This window comes from Lithobates pipiens, unplaced genomic scaffold (genome assembly GCF_037356315.1).
Source record: "Lithobates pipiens isolate NorthernLeopardFrog02 unplaced genomic scaffold, aLitPip1_a1.2 Scaffold_1, whole genome shotgun sequence".
Lineage (NCBI taxonomy): Eukaryota > Metazoa > Chordata > Amphibia > Anura > Ranidae > Lithobates > Lithobates pipiens.
In genome coordinates, this window is record NW_027507685.1 from 75344363 (window position 1) to 75368923 (window position 24561).

At 44.9% G+C, this 24561-nt stretch overlaps 1 protein-coding gene across 1 annotated transcript in view; it reads left to right on the forward strand.

Annotated features, from left to right (window-relative positions):
- Positions 1-428: 428 nt before the first annotated feature.
- The window catches only part of LOC143934574 (kunitz-type protease inhibitor 2-like), a 37098-nt gene continuing 12965 nt past the window's right edge, over positions 429-24561 (forward strand). The window contains exons 1-2 of the mRNA XM_077458349.1: positions 429-1079; positions 21134-21304. Coding sequence (XP_077314475.1) covers positions 731-1079; positions 21134-21304 — 520 coding nt within the window. The 5' untranslated portion in view covers positions 429-730. The remainder of the gene's footprint in view (positions 1080-21133; positions 21305-24561) is intronic.

Consider the following 24561-nt stretch of genomic DNA (forward strand, 5'->3'; position numbering starts at 1 on the left):
CCCTCCACCTCTTCATACAATACAAATCATCAGTAATGAGCCTCCAATACACAGATAATGAATAGTGGACAGGAAGCCCCGGGTGAGAGAACACCATTGTGTGCCGCCTGATGACTAATGACATCCCTGCTAGGACACTGAAACCAACACCCCCCTCCAACCTCCTGAAACCTGTTCTCAGACCGGAAGCGGGGGAGGGGGGAGAAGGCTGAAGAGTGTGAGATAAACAGGAAAACAATGCGGTGACCCCGCCCACCTTACCTGCACAGCAGCTGGGCGGGGAGTGGGAGGCGAGAAAGGCGGTGCCCGCTAACTAGGTTACCTGTGTTGACGTACGGGGTGGGTCGGGATAGGAAGGAGAGAAAGGCGTGTCCGCTCTTTATTTACCTGTGGGACGACATGAAGGAGGCGGGACAGAAGGGCGCACCCGTTGTTCATTTACCTGTGGTGACGTAAAGGGGGCGGTACTTATTGAGGAAACACAGAAGTCTGGTCGAGTTACTTGCAGACTCGCTAGTGACACGAACGAGGTGACTGTGAGGACAGAAGAGCGGGTTACCTGTTCTGTAATACGTAGAACCGTAGAGGGGGTGAGAGACTCAGCCGAGTGGCAAGTAGCGCACGGTATAGTCCCCCAGAGTCAGCACAGCGAGGGGAGCGTCCGCTTTACAGCAGCGTGCCCAGCGAGTGACGTCACCGACTAATCACCGCCTACGCGGATATCTCAGCAATGGCGGCCTGGCTCCGCGGGTTCCTCCTCTTCCTGCTCCCCTTGGCCCTGGCAGACCCAGACTTGCCATGTGAGGGCTTTGAGGTGGTGGAAGGCTTCGGTCTGGTGGATGTGGAGGCCCCCGCTGCCTTCGGGGTGAAAGTTGTACAAGCGGAGAATGTGGAGTCTGACGATGCCTGCTGGAGGCAGTGCTGCGGGATGTCCACCTGTGACCTGGCCGTGCTGTCCAATGGGACGTGTCATCTCATCCGCTGCAGCGTCAAAGGGTTCAACATGTGCGAACTGACCGCCCAGGAGGGGACCAGGTCCTACCGCAGAGTGGACGCGGGGGCCCAGCCCAGGCAGGAAGGTAATGACGCCAGAGAGAGGCAAAAGAGATGTAAAAAAATGTGGATAGCCTAGGGATTGGTTAAACCTGTACACCCCCCCCTTTTTTTTTTTTCTGGGTTCCCATGTGAGATTTTACTTCCTGCCCTGCTGACACAACAGGAAATGAGCAGAAATCTCCCTGGAATGAGGGAACTCCCCTCTTAGATCCACCACAATACCCATCCACATTAACTTTAAATACACTTTAAAGCCGGCCATACAATGGTTCGAAATTCAGCTGGTTCAGTAGGGACCTGCCAAATATTGATCCATCTATGGGCAGGCTGATTGTACCATCCATTGATTGACTTGGGTACAACCAGCCTGTTTGATTTTTCTGCGTGCAATTGCCACCAGTGGCTACAGCCACTATCAGTAATCATTGTATTGTGGTGGATCAGAAAGGGTCCCTGTGCCCCCCAGAATACAATAGCAGGGAGGCATTCCTACTGACTGTGATGAGGGCATGGAGTGACTTTTTTCTTTCCTGCTACCCAAGAAAATTGATTAATGTGTGACTTGGCTAAGCCTAATGGCTCAGACCACTTCGTAGTCTGTATTGATGGTCCTCTTCACATGGCTGGTGGCTGTTCTGGTCAGCAGGGGATCCATGAACAGATTCCTCACTGAATCGGAGGACAACGGAGCTAATTGACCATTTGGGTTTTCTCTCCAGCCTGAATCTGGACCCCCATGTTAGGTCTATGGGGAGAAACTTTTTTTTTTCTTTTTAACCCACCTCCACTCTGTCACATTTTAGATCCCCCCCCCCCCCCCAAAAAAAAACAAAAACAAACTTAAAAGCAAAACTTTTCTTTTCCATTTCCCCCCTTTCCCTTTTTTTTTTTTTTTTTTTTTCTTTTTCCCCCTTTTCGGACATAAATGACTTGACAGGCACATGTCCATTTCATTCACCTGCCCATATACTAAAATTGAGCTTCCATTCAGATCTCCCTGAAGAACTGACAGGGAAATCAGATTGCATTGAAGTAGGTTTAGCTTGGAATTCTAACTAGTCAAAAAATGCTCCCTCCTAACACCTATGCTAACCTGTTTAAAAAAGTTGTATATACTTATTTTTACCCTGAGCCAGTCCGGTCACTTCATTCCCTGTGTCAGTCAGCGGCATCTGCAGGGGAGAGGAGGAAGCGCTCAACAGTTGGGAATGCCTGGAGCGGTGACATCACCTATAGGCTTCAATGTCCATCCATTGTTGGCGCTCTGACGCAGGAGAGCTGGCTGGACTGCAGCAGGCTGAAATAAGTATATAGATATTGTTTACACCGATCAGTCAACCTAGATGTGGGGGGGGGTGCGCGCTAGACAGAAACCAACCTCCTCCCGTGATATATATATATATATATATATATATATATATATATATATATATATATATATATATATATATATATATATATATATATATATATATATTACATTTTTTTTCTGTTCAGTAATCCATATTGCCCACAGGCCTAAAGGTGCCAACCCGACTAAAAATGAGTGTTATGCAGGCCAGAGTATAGCGCCCATCCTCCCTCATCCCTGAATCTGAGGCCTGGGCCTCTCAACACAGTGATGTTGCATGATACATGGTTTCGTTCTAAAATTCCGAAATGTAACGTTGTTTGTGTGTTATATCACTCGAGTAACATCCTGTCTATACCCATTTATTACCAGGACATTTTTCAGTGCTCTGATAGTGACAATTACTCTGCAGTACTGTACCCCAAATACATATATTATAATATTTATTTTAACAGGGCTTTCTTTTGGTGCTATTCAAAGAAGAAGTCCAGCCAAAGCTGGTTTGGCTGTACCTCTATGGATCACAGGAGTGCAGTTCGTTCTGCACTCCTGTGACCCGTTTTCCACAGTGTGGGCTGAAGTCCGCTCTCTGCTGACATCACAGGTATCAGTCCAGGCACAGTGTCGTCCCGACAATTAAGTCTGGATTTGCCAGGTGCCTGGACTCATACCCGGCTCCTGCTCTCAGCGAGCCGCTGACAGCCTGAGCAGGCTGCTCCCTGCCCCCTCCACAGCCCAGTGCTCCAATGAGCGAGGAGGATGAGCTGTGACTGATAGTCTGCAGCTCTCTGCTCACAGAGCTCTAAAAACCGAGTGATCGGCGGTGTTCGCTCATTTCTCAGTGTAGAGGCTCCAGGGATCAGATGCATTGCACCGATGCTGCATCCAGCTAGGTAAGTATTGATCTCAAGGGAAAAAATCCTCTAATTCTTTTAAATACCACTGGATTTTATATTTTTACTATACAAGAGACCACAATTAAAAAAAAAAAAAAAAAAAAAAAAACTTGCAGAGATGGTCACCAATTTCTGAAGTGTAACTTGTAAAGAAATTGCCCTTGGGCGGCTGATGTGCCGTTCATAGAAGTGAACTGAATTGTCATGTTTAATGTAGATCTGTATCCTGTCTATATGTGACCTGTATGTTAACCCTTGGCCTCCCCTTATCCTGCACATCCAAACACTAACCCCTTCATCTCCATTACCCCACTGTGTACAGCCTATTCAATGCTGCGCTGTACCTGGCGCACCATTACCAGACTCCATGATCAGATCCACCTCAATACCAGCATGTTTCTTCACTTCTAAAACATTGTGCCAACCAATGAGATCACCTTGGAGTGTTTACTTTCTGAAAAGGGTTATTTGGAGGTGGGTGCGTACTGCCCTGGCATTTTTATTTGCTATGTTTTATAGGAGAAGGGTATGGTCGTTTTTTACATTTTTTTTTTTTTTTTTTTTTTTTTTTTTTTAACAATATGGCAGTAGGGAGGTGGTTTTAAAGTGGAGTTCCACCCAAAAATGGAACTTCCGATGTCACATTTGGCACTTTTCAGGGGGGAGGGGATACCTGTCTAATACAGGTATTTGCTCCCACTTTCTGATGAAAGATCGCTGCAGTATCCACAGCGATCTGCGCCATGTCAGTTTTTATTTCTGGAACTGACTGTACTGGTGTGAACTGTGCCATTGGAAACCATGTAACCTACTTTCCATGCATTTACTGCAGAAAAAAAATGCACAGGACAGCATGTGGTGTGAACTGGCCCTAGGCAAAGGAAGAAAAAACACATTCATACTGGCAGGTAAGGTGTTACCATCCTCTTAACCTAATAACACAGTGGCTAGAGAGGGACTTTACACGTGCCACAGATTAAATACTTTGTGGTGGCAGCAAAAATTATACCCCCTGTTGCGTTCAGTGGGCAGAAACGCTGCCAAATGCAGCAATGCTGTGCTTTTAGGGTTAAAACAGGAAGTGAGGAGGCAATATCACCTTCCAGTGTCCCCAGTTGTAAGATTTCCATTCTAATTCAATAAAACCTTAGCACAATCACAATTGTTACTGGCCAGATCCTTCCAGTTTTGTCAGGGTAGAGCCTGATCCTACAGATCTTGATTTCTGTGTGTTGGAGAGCTTTGGATCCACACTGCCTACAAGCTGGGGAGAGTTCTATTGTTAGCCATTCGTTGAAATCATTCCTAAAAGTGAAAATGAAGACTGATGATGCTGGCTGCTTTTTCTGAAAATGCTTCTTTTCTGTCTGTCATGCATTTACTTTTGCTTCAGTACTACGGAGTCCCTGACCCAGAGCAAGCAACGGATTAGGAAAGCCAGAGTAATGAAGTCATTGGGGGGGCACAGCCAGATGACTAGCATTTTTTAGGAGGTCACTAATTGCACAATTCCCCCCCCCCCCCATGTTTATTTAAAAAATATAGGAATAGGGAATGGTTAGAAACCCATGTCTGTTTTTTGTGTGTGTGTTTCATAGTTAGGTTGAACTGGATGGACTGGTGTCTATTCAACCTGAGTGTCTACAATTGTCCCTATCCCTGTACATTGCACACTCACATCAGTCCCTACCCTCAAGGAGCCCACAATCCAAGGTCCCCATTCATATACTAGGGCCTATTTTTGGACAGAAGCCAATTAATCTACCTGCATGTCTTTGGCGTGTGGGAGGAAACCGGAGTACCCAGAGGAAACCTGCACAGGGAGAACATGCAAACTCCAGGCAGGTAGTGTCGTGGTTGGGATTTGAACCAGCGACCTTCTTACTGCTAGGTGAGTGCGCTAACCACTACACAACTGTGCTGCCTTTTTATTTATTTTTATTTTTTTGCCATCTGTATGCCATTGTAAGGGATCTCCCTTCACTTCCCGTTCTGTAGGCACAACAGGAAATGAATGAAAATCTCCCCAGTGAGTTTAATATGCTTGTCCCTGAACAAGCATACTCCGCTTTCTCTCTTCCCTCTTTCTTCAGTCCTGATGACAGTGGTTTCCAGAACAATGTGGGTGAATCCACCCGGCATGGATGTAATGCAATAAAAAAAAACGTTTGCATGTCAACTCCTCACCACACTATCCAAAACCAAAAAAGGACTTTTGGATACAGTTTTAATGCACCCTACTTGGTTTGAAGTTTTCTTGGAGGGTCATAGTGGAAGGCCAAGATCAGAGGGCTACATGAATGCAGTGGGAAGCATTGAGGAATATAACACCAGTACTAAGGATGAGAGGAACTGTGTTGGATATTGACATATTTGCTTTAAGCCAGATCCAGGAAATGTGGTGACCCCGGAGGAGGAAGTGTGATAACTGCAGGTTTACAGCATGACTCCTGTTGTGTATTTAGAAGTACCGTAATAGCAAAGTTATTCCAACATGACAGAATACCTATGGGTTGAGCCTGGCTACCAACAGCTCCATTTCCAATAACTAGATATTTGGTGCAGATATTCCATGTCCCTGCCGAACCTCTGAATCATGTGGGAACAATAGACATGGTTGCACAATGACCACACACTTACTGCAACTGTGCATCCTTTGCTTTCGTGTAGATATATTAAGCGGATGCTGATTGGCTAAAAAAGTTTGCTATGCATTTATAGGCTGTAATGTTGTGTTGTATGTATCTGACAATAATTCATCTGATAATTAGAAATGTATAGCAAGCTTTATATTACACAAGGCAATTCCAGCCGCAACTTACAAAAACCTGTATGTGAAGAATGTAACTGGAATCGATGGAATGATATTTTCTATATACCATAATTGGGGAAGACAATGTCCAACCACAAATACACATGCCATTGTTGGCAGACTGCTGTAATAGTACCCAGAGTTGTCTGGTCCGTTTTGATGTTCCTCATATCTCAAACCTCCACCCTTTTCATTTGGGGGGGGGAGAAATAAAAAATAAAAAAATCTGTGCAACCTTAATTTAAATCAAGCCTTTTTACTAGTGATTTAAATCTACTTGATTTAAATAAAATCCACCCTGAGAAAATGACATAATTTTTTATTTGGGTACAGCCTTTCATGACCGTAAATCTTCCGGAGGTCAAGTGGTTATGAAGAGAGATTTTGCTTGCTGCTGTTTTCTAATCCTCCTACATCTGAAGGAGCCTATGAACTAAGGCTGGGTTCCAATATATGTGAATTGGATGTGGATTTTCCCGCATCCAATTCGCATGACAGGAGTGTGTGCCCCCGTCTCTCAATGGAGCTGATTCACACAGCTCGGGAGCGACCGTGGTCCACATTTGTAAAGGGTCTGGTACGTATTTGGTTCCAATTCGGGTAAAAATTCGGACCTGGTTCGGTGAACAGGGACATGCCATGCTGTTAGCCAAAGGCAGATTTTGTTTTTCTTTTTATTTCTCCTTTCTTTTTGGATGGAGTAAAGAGGGGTTATAACTCCCCTTTTTGCAATCTGTGTTGCATTGAGAGATATGGGAAATGGAATGTATGCAGTGTAAAATGCTACACTCGATTTACAGTAGTATTTCCCATTATTTTTTATGAATCCCTATAGTATAATATTCCTCCATGCTTTGTAGATGTGTCCTACACTGTGAATTTATTTATCTGTACCATGGGATCAGAATTTTATTTCAGCTGGAACTGAGTTTTGGTGAAATCCATGTGCTGCTTCTTCCTCACCTGAGATTGTGATGTAGATAATCCTAGCAGGAATTGTCAGTTTCTGTTCCCTTTGTTTTAGACTGAGGACAAGCAGACTTTGATGACCTTTTACCAAAACCAATACTTATTCAATAGATTGAATACATGTTTTATGAAATTAGCCAGCAGACTGCATAGTGGGCACATCCAAGTGCGAGCTTGTATGTTCAACCAGAGATTTCATGTTTGGTCTCACCTTGGTGTCTGCTGATTGACTGCCAAGTGTGATGGGCAGCCTCACTGACCAATGGAGAGATGAGAAAGGCAGGACAATTTTGGTCATTGATGGAATGGTGTGGCAGCTCCTGGAACAGTGAAAAAATGGCTGTGTGGGTATTTTTGGATGTTTGCTATAGAGCATAACCACTGATTTACCAAGTCTGAGATCACAGTGGTTTAGGGAGCCGTGTGCTTCTTATGCCCCATACACACTATCAGTTTTTCTGTTGAGTTTTTCCTTCAGATTTACCAAAACCATGTAGTGCAAGGGCCTGCCTGATTACATACATATTGAAACTCCTAAGGTTTGACCTCCCATATTATATGGTTTTGGTAAATCTGAAGGAAAAACTCATCAGAAAATCTGATAGTGTGTATGGGGCTTACGGATGCCAAAGGTTTTGGGTAGCCTAATTAGGCTTTATACTATGTATTGGTTTATTTTCCATTACTGAATTCCATGCGTTTGCTTAACGGAACAATGCACCTTGTGCGCTTCTATAAATAGAGCAGTGTATACAGCCAACCTTGGAGCTGGTTCGTTAAAGTATTTTTCAGCTCCAGTTTGGGAATGTTAAACACAAATCTTTATTTCTTTGTACCAAATAGAGTTTGTAAACAAATGGCTAGAGAACTGACTATACCATGTGTTCTCCTGCTTGGTGTGGACAGCCCCATCTCTCTCCAGCGATGTTCACACAAGTGTGTTAGCTGTCCGGGACTCTCCTCCCTGATTGGCTGAGACACGGTAACGCCGCCATTTGCTCCTGCTGCTATCAACTATTTGGAAGAGAGGGGGCGGGGTCGTGCTGCAGCTCCATGTCTGAATGAACACACAGAGCTGTGACTCTGCTCTAGTGCCCCTATAGCAAGCTGCTTGCTGTGGGGGTACCCGACAGGAAGGAGGGACCCGAGAAGAGGTGGCTCTGGGCTGCTCTGTGCAAAACCAACTACACAGAGAAGGTAAGTATAACATGTTTGTTTCCCGTGTTTTTTTTTTTTTTTTTTTTTTTTTTTTTTCTTAAAACAAGACTTTACAATCCCTTTTAAACACTGTGAGGCCCTGGGCAGAGTAAGGCTTGTAATTTATCACTTGATAAGATGTGCAAAAGGGAGTTTTTTAATGGTTAAACATCAGCTTCAACATTTTACTTGCACTTTCCTGCAGGCCTTGTCCATACTAGATTTTAGGAAGATCCGTATAGGCCTGTCCTACAACTTTTATATTTTTCTGTAAGGTGTGTGTGTGTGTGTGTGTGTGTGTGTGTGTGTTTGTTTTTTGCGATTCGAACTTTAGCTGATATGTTCAGGTACTGGTGTGGGCATGTGTAAATGGTGAATACCCAAGGTCTATAAATCCATAAAACTCAGGTGTATAAATTCTTTCAGTAGAAAAGGTGCTGGGTGTGTTGGTGTATAATGGGTTATTATGTACCGTAGGCAGGGCAACAAACTGAACTAAACAAAACGCCTGCACAGGTGAAAAAACAAACATGGAAATGTCATAAGGCTAGAAGAGTCAACCATAAGAGTTAAGTGGACCAATAAAGTCAGGAAAAGACACAACACTTTATTATATAATGCAGTATGTATGTGGGGTCAGGATTAAAGTAATTGTAAACCATCATCCTGTAAGGCTTTATTCACTCATAGGTGGAATCGTCTTTCTGCCCACGATTCCAAATTGCAGAACACGTTTGCGATGCCGTTACTTCTTAATAGCACCCCAATCGTAGTGCATTTGTTTTATTTTTGCCGTGATAAATGGACATACGCAAAGCTTGTTGCTCAAAAAGGAACAGGAGCTTCTTTTGGGCGACAGTGTAGTGATTTTTCCATGATTGCAGTGAGTTTCATAGTGCCAAAATCACATTGGTAATGACATCGTAAACGCGTCCCGTGATTTGGAATTGTGGCAGCATCTCAATGATTTTGCCTGCAATTCAAATTGCCTAGGTGTAAATGGAGCCTAAAACAACCCATTTTCTTTTAAATAGAAATGAAAGGCAAAACAATTGTGTATAGATATAATGTATTTTAGAATGTGTTTTTTTTTTGTTTTTTTATATTTTATTTTTTTCCCCTCTGCATAAAAGCTGGGGGAAGAAGCAGCAGTACACTGATCTTCCCAGTGAATGGCTTTGCAGGAAAGGGTGTCAGGACAAGTCTGATCATTGGAGGAGAGCAGGTTGAGCTCCAAGCATAGCCAGAGAATTGACCATGGTGTGATCTGTTTCGCGTGGTCAGTTTTTAATGGGAAAGCAGAGGGACTGGCCGGTTTACAAAGGAAGCAATACAAAGAACAGGATACTTTTCTATAAAAGTACATGGTACAGAAGCCACATCAGAAATATGAAGTGTTTGGTTTACCTACTGGCCACTTTCACCCCCTTCCTAGTTCCCACTCAGGCCAATTTTCAGCTTTCAGTAGTGTCACACTTTGGCAACTGCGCGGTCATGCAACAATATTTTTATCATAGACAGAGCTTTCTTTTGGTGGTATTTAATCATGACTGGGTTTTGTTTTTTGCTAAACAAAGGTCCACCAATGTAGTAATGAGGCAGCACTGATCAGTGTCCCGATAATCGGTGTAGATGTGCCCTGTTTGGATTGCCACTTACCAGCTCTCCTCACAGGTAAATCCTGTTTACACTGATCCTGTTCGATTTAGGCACAGCTGATCACATGGTAAAGAGCCACTGTGATTGGCTTTTTACCCTAATCTGTGATCAGCTGTCAGGACACAGCGATCCTAGATCTCTTTAATTCCACCGATTTCATTTGGGAATGTGAATAGCACTAATGGGTGGTATTATGTCTTTACTAGCATTCATTTATTCTCGACTAGGGTTGTACTGATACCAAGCATTTGTATTTACATGCTCCGATGCCTAATCTGATCTGATGCCTGGAAGATCAGGGATGATCTGTGTGGTGGTGGGGGGGTTACAAGCACCAATCTTCCTCCTATAGATTTCAGTAAAGCAGCTGACTGCTTCTTTCTCTACACTAGAGGTCGACCGATATTTGCCATTTTTTAATTAATCGGCATCGGCCGATTGAGCTGATAAAAAGGCTGATTTAGAACAGCGGGACTTGGAAATGACAGTGTAAGTTGCCTGAGTCGTCATAGAAACGTCTTTCCTCCTCTCTGGGCAGCCTGCCAAGAAAAGAACAGAAAGATACAATGTTTACACTTGAATGAATGAAGTCATCTCTGTGTGTAGAAGTTCTCAGTTTAACCATTTAAAGACTAAATCTTTTCTGACACTTGTTGCTTACAAGTAAAAATCCAGTATTTTCTGCCAGAAAATCACTTAGACCCCCCAAAAAGTATATATATTTTTTAGCAGAGATCCTAGGGAATAAAATAGCGGTTGTTGCAACATTTTATGTCACACGGCATTTGCGCAGAGGTCTTTCAAATGCATTTTTGGGGGGGGGGGGGGGGAGAAAAAATACACTAAATGATTAAAAAAAAAAAAAAAAAACAGTAAAGTTAGTCCATTTTTTTTCCCGTCCAAAAGTTTTGAGTACTTGTTTTTATTTTATAGGCTGCTTGCACACTGGAGCGGGCAGACGTTGATGGTAAAATGTTGCTAGTTTTAGCAGTGCTTTACCATCATTTTAGCGGTGCTATTCGGCTGCTAGTGGGGCGCATATAATCCTAGCTAGCGGCTGAAGAGGTTAAATGCGCCCGTGAAGCACCGCTGCCAAATCGCATTGCATGCGCTTGGGCAGTGTTGCCCATTAATATCAATGGGCAGGAGTGGTGGAGAAGCGGTATACACCACTCCAAATGTGCTGCTTGCATCGCCTCAGTGTGAAAGCACTCTGTCTTTCACACAGACTGCAGGGGAGCCGTTTTGCAGGCACTTTACAGGCGCTATTTTTAGCCCAAAAGCGCCTTAAAAAAAACGCCCCAGTGGGAAAGGTGTCTGTTAGGTTTTATGAGATGAAGGGGGATAAAAAAAATAAAAAATAAAATAAAAAATCGGCCTTGCATATCGGCCCAAAAAAATCGGCATCATATATCGGCCATCGGCCGCCATGATTTCTAAATATCGGTATCGGCCAGAGAAAAACCCATATCGGTCAACCTCTACTCTACACCCCCCCCCCCCCCCTTTCTTTCTTTGTTTCTTTCAGCTGCTTTATTGAAATCTATAAAGGGAGATCAGGGATTTTTAACACCCCTGCCCCCATCCGCTGCACCCATTTTTATTTATTTTATCTCCCCCCCCCCCCCCCCCATCTTTCATCTTTCAGGATGGAGCTGGTAAATCTGTAATTTACTGGCTCCTTCCTTTTTTTTCATTGACAGTCGGTGAGCACTGTCTCTGTCCATTCATAACTGAGCATTGTTAACTGAGACAGCGGCTCCTCTCAATTTCTCAGTTCATCTTCACTGCAGCTAAGGCTTCTGAGAAAGGGACTGGGGAATCTGTCCTTAGTCCCTGTCCACAAGTCATTTGTGCCACTGTTGCATGACATTAAAAACAAAAGTATTGGTATTGGCAAGTACTTATGGAAAAAAATACTTGGTTTTGAAGTGGTATCGGTGCAACCCTATTCTTGACAGTCACTTTAACGTAAGTCTTAACTTTCAAAACTGGGATTGTCTCCAAAGAAACTGTTTAGTTTTGGTGTGTGAATGAAAAGTTCTGTTTGCAGCGGGCAACAGCCATAGTTCTGCTCTCTTTCTCTAGGTTGTACAACTCATCCACAGGGTGCTGCAAGCAGTCTGATTCTTTTACTATTCAGCCTTCAAATGCATGGATGAGGAAATACCGTCCATACACCTTAGGATCAATAACTTTATAGATGGAGGAATCTCTCTTGCTGGCTATTGTAGTTGGACAGCTGCTGCTCCCACAGCTGCCAGAATGCCTGAACAATGACTACATCTGATTGGCTGCAGTCACTGTTCAGCTGACTGTTTTTTTTTTTTGTTTTTTTTTTCATCCAGCTCCTGAGTTAGGCCCCTTTCACACGGGACGGATCAGTAATGATCCGCTTGCTCAGCGGGCATCGCTCCGTTGTACCCGCTGAGCCAGCGGTGGACAGGGCGGTCTCTGCACACTGTGCAGGGACCGCCCTGTCAGCTCTCTGCTCTCCTCTATGGGGGATCGGATGTTCATCTGATCTGCTCTGCAGACGGATGGAAAAATAGGATTTTCCTCCGTCTGCAGAATCGGACAATAGCGGAGGCGGACGATAGCGGATGTTTATCCGCAGACACCCGCTATCCCATAGGAATGCATGTATGTCCGTATGTCATCTGCAAACGGATGGATGAAATACGGACATAGTGTCTGCATGTGTGAAAGGGGCCTTGTAGGTTTGAAGTCAACTCTGATTGTCCCAACAGGGCCACAGGTGAATCAAATTTCCATCGGTTCAGCAGGAATCATGGGTGAGCCGGCATAAGTCATTTAGGCTGGGTTCACACTGGTACGACATGACTGTTGTATGACTGTCATCCTACTTTGCCCTGTGACATCAGTCCTACATCGATCCTCCTTTCATCCGACTTGAATGAACAACATAAGATTTTGCTCTGACTTTGAGATAGTACGACTGATCAAATGACAAATCAAAACCATTCCAGTGTGACATAAATTCCTTTTGCTGCTGCTGTAATCATGTCTGATGGTTAGGACAAGGATCCTACTTTGGGCTTAAGTAGGTTCCAAAGTCCGTCTGACTTGTGTCGGACCAGGTAAGACAGCTCTCATAGGTAAACATTGATTTGCACACGTCATGTGACATGTGCTCCCAGTGTCTGAGCGTATGTTGTGCCAGTGTGAGCCCAGCCTTGGGACCAATCTACTGTTTATCACGAAGACTATATGACAAACTGGAAAGTCGGCTTTACACGTCCGATCTACATTTCTAGAGAAGACAAGGAAGTGGTTGCTAGTCTGTTAATTGCACTGCATTGTTCAAGGATGAGCAGGTGTCACTGTCTTTCCATCCCTTCTCAAAGCCTCAGAGGTATCATCTGCTGTTCTCTTGCCAGCCGTACATACAGTTTTACCTTCTTCATTAATTAGTCAGAAGTGAGCTAACCTTGTGCCATTAAAACAAAATGGCAACCAAAACTTTTGTTTGGAAAGTTGTAGCGCATAAATGGAACCCCATCTTAAAGCGTTTCTGGAGCAGAAAGTGCTGGGGATAAAAGTTTAACCTCCTCCTGACCCAAATGCATTAATTTCTTGGCTTTTCCCAGCATGAGTGTAATGATCTCTTTAGGACAAGAGTGTAAACCTGTCAGGCCTGTTTGTGTGCAATTTACAGTAATCTACAGTTGCTGTGGTGTTGCTGTTACTTGTAGCCACTTTATAGTTAGTTCCTTATTTGATTACACTAAACGACGTACTGTATACATTCCAGGCTCTAGTGAAGCAGAACATTTATTTGCATCATAAATACCAAGGTCCTTTTTTCTTTGGCATTTTAGATGAAAACTGTCATGTATTGTCTGGTGCTTATTTTAGGTTCATAATGTATATTTGAAAGTATGACACAATTTCCCATCTAAGTTTTTGCCGTGCCATACTTTACCCTAAAGAACAGTCTCTAAAACCTTTGTCCGATAATTTTGAGGTTTTAAAGTGTTTCTAAACCCACAACAGTAAAATACTTCCTCTTTAACAAGCATGCTTTACAGAAAACACTCGGCATGAAAACAAAAAACCCTGCAAAACAAAGGCATAATTGGCTAGTATGCATAGCATACTAGCTAATTATGTATTGGTTCCCTCAGATCGAAGCCCCTGCATCGGTCCACGTCTCCCACTCTGACCACTGACATGCTGTTCCAGAGTGACTTCCGGGTATCCTGGCTCCGGTGCTGTGATTAGCCGGAGCCACAATGACGTCACTCCGCGCATGTGCGCGGGAACGGCACAGTGCAACTGAAGCAAACGGCATATAGCGCCATTGATTCAGTTTTCTTAAGTGCGCATGTGCCGCATGACATCGGCACATGCAAATACAGGGATATCTCCTAAACCGTGCAGGTTTAGGAGATATCCTTGTTGGCTACAGATCAGCCTTAATATAGGCTCACCTGTAACATAAAGTTGTAAACAAGGGTTTACAACCACTTTAAACTTCCCACAGGGTTAATCCTCCGTATTGTGTAAAAAAAATATCCTGTCTTCTCTGATGCTCCCCTTCCACTGTCCCCAATCCATCTGATGGCATGTGCTGAGTGCCCCCAGATGTTCTAAGTTTGGTGTGTGTGGTCCCCTCCTTTCTCTCCCCCCCCCTTTCCTCGTCACAGGACTGCTATATACTGTTGATGAGAAAAGGTATTTAGCATTTTATATTTGCTAAAATTGTATTTCCATGTTCTGTGGGAGGCCAGTTATAGTGAATCCCAGGGTTTAGTCACACTTTAACCACTTATACTTACCACCTCTGTGCAGATGGTTTTGCACAGAGCAGCCTGGATCCTCCTCTTCGTGTCCCTCTTCCCTCTTGTTGAATGCCCCCAATGAGTCACAGCTCCATTTAGACACAGAGCCCTTGCCCCGTCCCTCTTCCCTGATTGGCTAACTGACAGCCGTGGGAGCCAATGACGCTGCTGGTGTCTGTCAGCAGTCCAGGACACTCCTAAGACACTCGTGACCCTTCTGAAGAGAGACCCAGGTAAGTAATTTTGGGGGGGGGGGGCTGCTACACGCGTGTGTTTTATTTTTTTTTATTTTTTATTTTTTTTTATATCTTGGTGCATAGAATGCATTAAGATTAAAAAAAAAAAAACTTCTGCCTTAAGTACTCCTAGACGTAGGATGACAGGTGCTCGTTTTCATCCATTTTCTGCCAGATTATGTGCATGCCAATGCTGTTGGCCAGTTTTGGAGGAAAATGAGTGGCTACAGTAGACCGGTTAGACGATCACGATTGTCTCCCCTCTCTGACCTCACTCTGTTTAACTTGCAAGATGTGTAACTCTTCTTAAAAAAAAAAAAAAAAAAAAAATAGTGACCACTGCATGTAGCTTTGAGGATTTAACAAACTTGGCGCACATTGCAATTATCGGCTACTACATGCTACACTTCATTGTCCTCACTGTGTATCTAATCGGCAGCTTATATGCTATATAAGGCCTCATTGGGAAAATTCCCTAGGTTCCCGTTGGTGTGATTCGGTCAGGAATCTCACTGCATTCCTATTTAAATCACATGCAATCCTTTGCCAATGCGATTTGAGCCCATTTATTTTGTAGGGCTCAAATCGCACTGCACACACATGAAAAAGGTGCAAAACAATACGTACAAACAATATTCAGCAGACAGTATTGTAACATTCAGTATTACAGGGGTAATAGATGGTACATGGCAGGGGGAACAGATGTTACCAACATAACAAGCCATTAGTTATTAAGTTATTAATGTTAAGAACTTTTAGGGTAAACCTACATTCCCAAGCTTTAGACATCATATTAACGGGGGAAGTCTAAATATACAGAATAAATACAAACTGCCTTGGTATTGTTTCGCAGCGTGGTCCTGACAGTCTCCGGGCCATATATACGGGGCCCCTCAGCCTCTATGTGGGGATCTCATTGCACGTGGCGGCATTGTTCAACCATGCATCCCAGATCTTATTATATTTGGGCTGACAGCCCCTGTGGGCATAAAGTTATTTTTTTATATGGGAGCACATTGTTGATCGCAGCTATCCACTCCTGGAGTGTGGGGGGCTGGGCCTGCAACCACTTTCTTGCTACCAACAGCCTAGCTATGAAAAGAGATTCGTGCAAAAATATCTTATGGTACTTGTCCGAGTCCGGATCAGGAAAAATTCCCAATAGACCTTTTTTAGGGCACAACGTCAGGGGTGATCCCATTTCATCATGGATGAATCGTATTATGTGAGACCAGTAGAGTTGGATCATCGGACAGGACCACAGGATATGGAAAAAGGTGCTTTGTGAGCTACCACACCTGGGACAAAGGGGGATGTAGTCGGGTTTGTATTTGGCTATGCGTTTTTGGAGTCAAGTAGGTTCTGTGCAGAATATTCAGTTGTGTAAACTGGTCTGAGAGTTTTTAGGTGAGGCCTTTTTACCAGTTTCTAGAGCGTCCTCCAGCTCCCCCACGTCCCCAACCCAACGCCCCCTGAGATCCGCCGTCAAAGCTATCGCTGGGGGTCTGATTAAAGAGGGTATAGAGGCTGGAAATCAGTTTATGTGGATCCTGTCCCAGTAGTATATCCACTACGGCAAGATTCTGTACACTAGGTGGGGACTGCGTAAATTGTGCCTGGAGAGCATGTGGAAGCTGGAGGTATCGATAGTGCATTGTGTTCGGGAGGGCAAACTCTTCCTTAAGCTCCTGAAACTATTTTAGCACCTGTCCTCGGTATATATCAGAAAGATATACAATCCCGTGTGGGGACCATACTGAATAGTCAGGGAGTAGCCGCAATTCGCGTAGACCGGGGTTATCCCAGAGTGGGGTATGTGAATGGGTCTCAGGAAGTTTCAGCTTTTTCCTAAGTACCTCCCAAATTCTACAGTGAGTGTAAATCAGCCCCTTGCGATTGCCCTGGAACCCCGTCGAGGCATGGTCCCTAAATATTAATTGAAATGGATGGGTGAGCGTATGGCCTCGCCGGGAGCAAAGAAGTGTCAGGTACCTGTCCTTGTCATGTTTGTCTAAATGGTAAAGGTGAGATACTTGGGCTGCCAGATAGTACAGGGCAAAATCCGACAGGGCCCTTTAATGCCTGCCACGAAATTTTGTGGCGATGTGAGCCCCAAACAAAGAAATTGAGCAGGGCCTCGATAGACTTGAACAGCCGCAGGGGTAGGTATACAAGGGCATGCCAGAATACATACAAGAAGCCGGGGAGAATAATCATTTTTACCAAATTTATACGGCCCATGACACCCAATGGAAGTTTAGCCCATGTCCTAATCCTGGCTTTCATAGTTGTTACTGGGGATCTATATTCAGTTTGACGTAGTCCTCCGGGGAACGAGTGACTGTGATGCCTAAGTACTTTATCGCGCTAACCCTTAGAAGGGAAGTAGAGGCCTCGCTTTCCGAGGGAGCACCTATATCAATGGGCAGTATCTGGGATTTCTCCCAGTTAATTTTAAGCCCAGAGTACTCTCCAAATGTCTGGATCGTCTCAAGAGCTGCCCAGAGGGAGGGGCCTGTATCCGCCGCATACAGGCTGATCCTCTCCTCCAGGTTGCCACATTTCAGTCCATTGATACCCGGATGTCCCCTGAGAGCCGCAGCGAGTGGTTCTACAGCTATGGCATACAACAATGGTGACAGGGGCAGCCCTGCCTGGTGCCCCATGAGAGAGGGAAAGGGGTTGAAGCCCGCCCATTAACCAACATCCTGGCACAGGGGCTGCTATACAGAAGACGGATCCACTTAATAAAGTGGGGCCCGAAGCCAAAGCGTTGTAGGCAGCTCCATAAATCTTGCCATTCCACCGAATCAAACGCTTTGGCCGCATCCAGAGATACCACCGCTCTAGATCCCATCAGATTGTGTTGTGCCGGCAGATTCATGTGGAGCCTCCTCGTTGTAGGCTGTGTTTTTGGAAGGCATGAACCCCGTCTGGTCGGGGTGGATGAGGTCAAGAATAACCGTGTTTAAGCGGATAGCCAGGACCTTGGCCAGGATCTTGATGTCTGGAGTAGGGAAATTGGTCTGTAAGACTCAGGGAGTTCCAAATTCTTCCCAGGTTTGGGGATAAGGAATATATATATATATATATATATATATATATATATATATATATATATATATATATATATATATATATATATATATATATATATATATACATACATACTTCACACTAGGGCTGAAACGATTTATCGATAATGAAAATCGGTGTCAACGATTTTCATTATCGATTAGTTGGTCCGCACCATGTGATCCGCGGGCCGTGGCCTTAGGAAAGACCGCGGCTTCGGCCTAGCTTCGGAGCTGGCGGCGAGCTGCGCGCTGACGTCACCCCCAGCGCGGCGTTCAGCCTGTCAGCCCAAGTGAATGAATTCTGGAGGAGTCACGGAGTTCTTCTGTCCCAGCACATCCCCCGTGGCTGGACTACCGGTAGGTTCTCCCTGCTGTCTGTCAGCGTTATTGTATAGTGCAGGATGAGTTCCTCAGTCCTCACATTGCTGGGGTCTGTGTATGGGGGGAGGGGGATTACTCTAACATTAACCCTTTCCATACAGCCTGCCTTGTCAAGTAGCAGATTGAATAAAGTTCAGCCCTCAGAGACTTCACACCTTCCCTCCAACTTTCCTAAAAAGTCCTGACTTCTTCTGTCCCCGCACATCCCCCCCCCCCCCCCCCCCCCGTCCTCTTCTTCTGTCCCCGCTTTCCAGCGCTGCTGTGATTGGAGGTTGGGCTCTGCACATGCGTGCATCCATCTCCCGGCTTCGGGGTGCCCTTCGCTCCATTTGGAGGAGTCGGCCGAGTCACGTGTGGCGGGTCCGGACTGAGACTCCGCCTCACACCACCCCGGCACACCGAGGAGGAGCCGCTGTCACCATAAAGGGGTGAGAAAACCCGAGACACCGGAGGGGGGAGCGGAGCACTGAGAGGAGGTGGGGCAGTGACACCATGTGAGAGGGGAGGAATGTGTCATCTATACTGGGGGGGGGGGGGACGTGTGTGTGTGTGTGTGTGTGTGTGTGCGTGTGTGTGCGCGCGCGCGTATATATATCCCCCCCCCCCCCCTTTTTTTTTTTTTTTTATCCGATTTAATCGAAAAAATAATCGGCCAATTAATCGATTATGAAAAGAATCGTTAGTTGCAGCCCTACTTCACACATTGAGGGGGGCAGGGTTTCCGATTCAAATATATGGTGGAAAAGCTCTTGTAGCCTAGGTGTCAGGGTGTCAGCATATTTGGCATAAAATTCTAGAGGGAGCCCATCTGAACCGGGGGCCTTGGACGGATTTAGCTGGGACATAGCCTCTGCAATGTGGTCAGTTGTAATGGGGGGCCTCCAGTAGCGCTACCTGGGTCGGTGCAAGCGTGGGTAAGTCTCTAGATTTCGAAGAAGTTTGTCGACTCCGTCCCCGGCATCGGTGGCCATTGAGGAATACAGAGAGGCATAAAATGTCCTAAACTCCTCAGCCACCGCGTCGGGGTCAGAAATCAAGTCCTCACCTAAATTAGAGAGGAGGGAGCGGGAAATGAATATAAAGTCGATCCGAGACATAGTGGGATGCGATGCCGAAAAACAGGAGTATTGCCTGTCTGTGGGAAATCTATGCCTCCAGGAGTCCACTAGAGCAAGCTCCAGGAAGAATCTGCCAAACCTCGTGAGCCCAGGGTTCTGTGTGGGTGGATGGGTTCATGTAAGTCTGTCTAGGTCCCTATGTGCGACGTTATTAAAGTCCCCCATCCACACTGCCGGAACAGTGGGGAATTGGGACATAAATGCCAGGCCCTCATTCAGGACAGAAAACTGGAAGGGGGGGGGGGTACATGTATAGCCAGGAGAAGGATGTCTTGGCTATTGATCTTGGAATGTAGGAAGAGATACCCCCCCTGGGGGTCCGATTTGAGCAACAGGAGTAAAAACTGTACTGATTTGGACACCAGAAGCGCCACCCCCCTGGAATTGGCAGAAAATGGGGCCTGATACACCCAGTCCACCCAGGGTTTCTTAAGCATTAGCATAAGTTGACCAGTAAGATGTGTCTCTACCAGCACTACTATATCTCTCTGAGCTTTAAGATAAGTCAGGACTGCGCTGTGTTTCTGTTTTGCCCTAATCCCCCTGACATTCCAGGTAAGGCATTTCAAACTACCCATTGCAAGATAAACAAAGATCTACATAATTTGGATAACCAATGCCCCCTCCCACCTCCCACAGCATAGAAAACATTAATCTAAAACCCATCCCTCTTCTGCACATGTGAATAAGCCACCATACGTCTCTCATTGTCTGACACAACAAACCCCAGTGTTTTTAAAACAATAGTCCAACTGTGAACTAAAAAGCATGCTGTAGAACATACACCAGGCCGTCCGTTGCGGTCCCGCCCCAGCCAAGCAGCTGAGTAGGTGAACCAACGCCGACCGGCCCAGGGAAACCAAGCTTGAATAATAAAACAAAAGCTACACGGCTTGCGGGACCAAGCTAAGATCCCATTGTGGAACAAAACTAGTGTGACGATTAATCTCTGAGAAACAAACAAACGTAAGGAGAGCGGCCCCCGGGTACAGCAACAGATAGTCAAATGGAGGTCCTGTATCCACCCGGGGTGCCATGTTGGGTCCGAGCCCGCTGCAATAACATAGTGTGAGGCAGGCATGCAATTGTCTTAGTATCCATAACATTGACATGGGCCAGTTCAAACCTGGAAGGGGGTGGCCAGTCCGGGTCCGTAATGGGGGGGGGGGGGGGGGGGATGGGCAGGGGAGAAGGAAAAAGGGTGCATTTTTTTTTTTTTTTTTTCTTTCTTGCTGCACTGGATTCAGACTGCATTGGCGTTCACATCAACGCGATTCAATTCTGCTAATCTCACTGCATTTTGTTAATATGACACCCCCCCCAGTGGTTCACATGAACAGAGCGATTATGATGCGGCACAGGAAACTCACAGGAATTGCTGCGACTCCTGCACCGCATCATTGTGAACCAGGGTTAATGCCATTTATATGAAGCCAGTGTGTAATGCAGCCCTCGAGCAAACGCCTACCAAGTGAAGTGAAATGCTGGTTTTGTGCACTCATGATGTACACCTGTAATGGTTGGCATTGCATCTTATGATATACTTTTTTTTTTTTTTTTTTATTCTACACTACAGATTTCTGCCTTGCAAAAGGTGAAACCGGACCATGTCGGGCATATTTTAAAAGATGGTGGTATGACGCAGAGACTGAGACCTGTACAAGCTTTACTTATGGAGGCTGCCCAGTAAACCTGAACAACCATGTAGGAGAGGAGGAGTGTATGGAAAAATGCAAAGGTGTAAAAGGTGAGGATTGTGTTTTTAGTCCGCCTGTGAACCATTCATGTGCTTGTAATGTAGTTGAAGTACCGGTAATACTTATGTGCCAGAACTGTATCGTACACTGGTGCAAACGAAGGCTGTATGCAAGTTAGAATAAAGGCATCTGAAACTTTTGATTTTATCTATACTATAAACCGTTCTGGTTTTACTGTTGACTATAAGGTGGTTTCAGAGGCATTTAGAACCTGTTTATCTGTTTTAAAGTGCACTCATGGGCAAAAAAAATATTCACATTTCCTCATGTATTCTTTCACTAAAATTGCAAGTACCTGCTGATCCTGCCAGAAATCTAATGAGCTCCTAACCTCTTGTTTGCTCACAGCACTGCACAGCTCTCATAGTTTCTAAGGTTGAATAAAGATGCCAGTCCATCCAGTTCATGAGTGAATGAGTGTCTACAATTGTCCCTGTACATTGCACACTCACATTTGGTCCCTACCCTCAAGGAGCCCACAATCTAAGGTCCCCATTCATATACTAGGGCCAATTTTGGACAGAAGCCAATTAACCTACCTGCATGTCGTTGGATTGTGGGGGGAAACCGGAGTACCCAGAGGAAACCCACACGGGCACATGGAGAACATGCAAACTCAAGGCAGGTAGTGTCATGGTTGGGATTCGAACCAGTGACCCTTCTTACTGCTAGGTGAGAGTGCTAACCACCACACCACTGTGCCGCAGCTCACACTGTTATGGGATGTCATTCAACAGACACTGGGGATTATTTACTAAACGAAAATCCACTTTGCACTGAAAGTGAACCTGGAAGTGCAGTCACTGTAGATCTGAGGGGGACATGCAAGGAAAATAAAAAAACAGCACTTTAGCTTGCACATGATTGGATGATAAAATCAGCAGAACTTCCCCTCGTTTTAGATTTAGAGCGACTGCACTTTCAAGTGCACTTTCAGTGCAAAGTGGATTTTGCTTTAGTAACAGGAGTGCATTTCTAGCAGATTAACTTTTTTTTTATTTATTTATTTATTTATTTTTTAAATAGAGCTGGACCCCGGGATACAGTACTTTTGGTATTAAGGCCATAAAGTTTTACTGGCGGGGTGATTTTTACAGGTCCAGGATTGTGGGTTCCCCAAGGGTCCCCTGTTCCTGAATGTTTAACGGAACCCACTGTGAAGGGTGAAGATTGGGTCTGTTGGTTTTACCACAGAAAACCCTGTGGCGGGAAAGGCAAGTGGCGTTTTTCTTGTTGTCTATGTTGTCATGTCTAAGTGTCACCACTGGGGGCTGTATAGAGCACGTACCTTCTCATTCTTTCCTCAGATCACGCTGTCACAGAAGCAGCAGACTTTTTTTTTTTTCCTCCCCCAGCTAGCAGGCAGACCTCTGGTAAGTTTGGGGGGGGGGGGGGGGGGGGTTTGCTTCCTCCGGACACCCTCACCTGAGCTGAACTCTTCCCCTCTTCAAGAGACTGATTATAAGGGAGAGCTAAAAACTATCGGCAATGCTGTTTTCTTTCACTGCCCCTACACGGCGGTGGCTTCCAGGTCTCCTCCATGCCATCCCTCCTTCCCTCAGCCGATCCCGTTGGATCCGAGGCCCATGCTTGAGTGGGAAAGCTGTTTTTGAAGGAGGGGGGGGGGGCAGTGATGCAATGGTGGGGCTTGGTGTGGGAGTGTTTTTTTTTTTTTTTTTTTTTTTTTTTTAAACACCTCCCTTTATGCTGGCTGCGAAATTGTCAGACACATAAGAGCATGAAAGAGGTTTGGTGACGCAGGCATTTACTATTTGCATCAGGCTGAGCATTAATAGCAAAGGGTCTCCCTCAAGCTCTGGAAAGCCTACTCATCTCTACAAAATGCCATCCTCCCCTGAGAGGGGGTGGCTGGTCAGAGTGAGCACCGGGGCCATGAAATGTCTGCAACTGTCTTTATGGTGCAATTTCTTGCTGAATAATCGCTCCACATTTATGTACCCTTGTTTGGGTTCACTAAAGCCTCCTCAAGCTGTGCATGACTTTTCCTGTCCATTCATTGCTGGAAAAGCTTTTTTATTTTTTTTGTATCCGAGAAGACCACCCAGATGGGCTTTTTTTTTTTATTTTTTTTTCTCTTCCCTCGTAAAAAGATTTCACACTTTTTATCCTATGGTGGAGGAAATTCAATGTAGGGTATACCAGCAACTAATGCTGCTCTATCCTCTGTGAATAAGTTTGACTTGTCCAGATAGACAATGCTCAAATGCTTAGGGATCCAATGAATAAAAAGGTTGAATTCCTATTGAACTTTTTTTTTTTTTTTTTTTCCTCTGGCAGATTGAGTGTCTGCGCTGACAGTAACTGCTTAATCATTGAGAGACCAGTTTAAACGGGTGTCCAAGGTTATCCTGCTCAGCAGGCCCAGGAGGTAGCTTTGTTTGCAATTGTTGCTATGAGAGGTTCTATCCTTCAGGCCTTGCGCCTTGTAAGAAGCTCCTGGCTAGTCTTCCTTTTTACAGCGAAACGGCTATTTGGGGATGTTTTGGATAATGCCTCCAAAGAAATTCTAGTGGAAAGCACCCCTTTTGCCATTTAAGAAAAGGAGTAAATGTATTTTTGTTTTAAAGCTCCTTCTCCTGTGCCAGAAGCATCAGCCTCCAAGCTGTCACGATGGCTTCCACCGTCAGGTTCAATCTAATAGGGTGAATTCTTCTGCAGTTCTCAAGAATCTGGCAGGAAGAGTGTTGAGACAAATGGGGGACTTCTTCAATAGGTCCCGGGTACAAACTGGATTTCCAAGAGTTCCTGTCTCCTCTTTTTCTGAGATCAAACATTTCTAAAGATCCAGAGAAAAATTTAAGTGATCATGGGGGTCCCCATGTAAGAACAGAGGTTGGGTTAGGATTCAAACCTCTTCTTCACCTTTTTTTTTTTTTTTTTTTTTTTTTGTACTTTGCCTATCTGCAGCCTTCATTCTAGGAATTGAAAATTGACAGGTGGACTACTTGAGTTGCCAGTAGTTGTTCCCATGAGAATGGTTCCTTCACCCTGATATCTTCCTATCCATGTCAAAAATGGGGGATCCCAGACATAGATCTGTTTGCATTCAGGTTCAACAAAGAAATGGACAACTTTTTGTCAAGAACAAAGGCTCTGCTAGCATTCTGCAAACAGCAGCCAATTATGATAACCTTTCTTTTTAAAGAGCCATATTGTTGTTCACAAGTATATAGTAGTATTGCATCCTCATCCTGACTTTTTGCCGAAGGTAATATTAGGTTTTTAT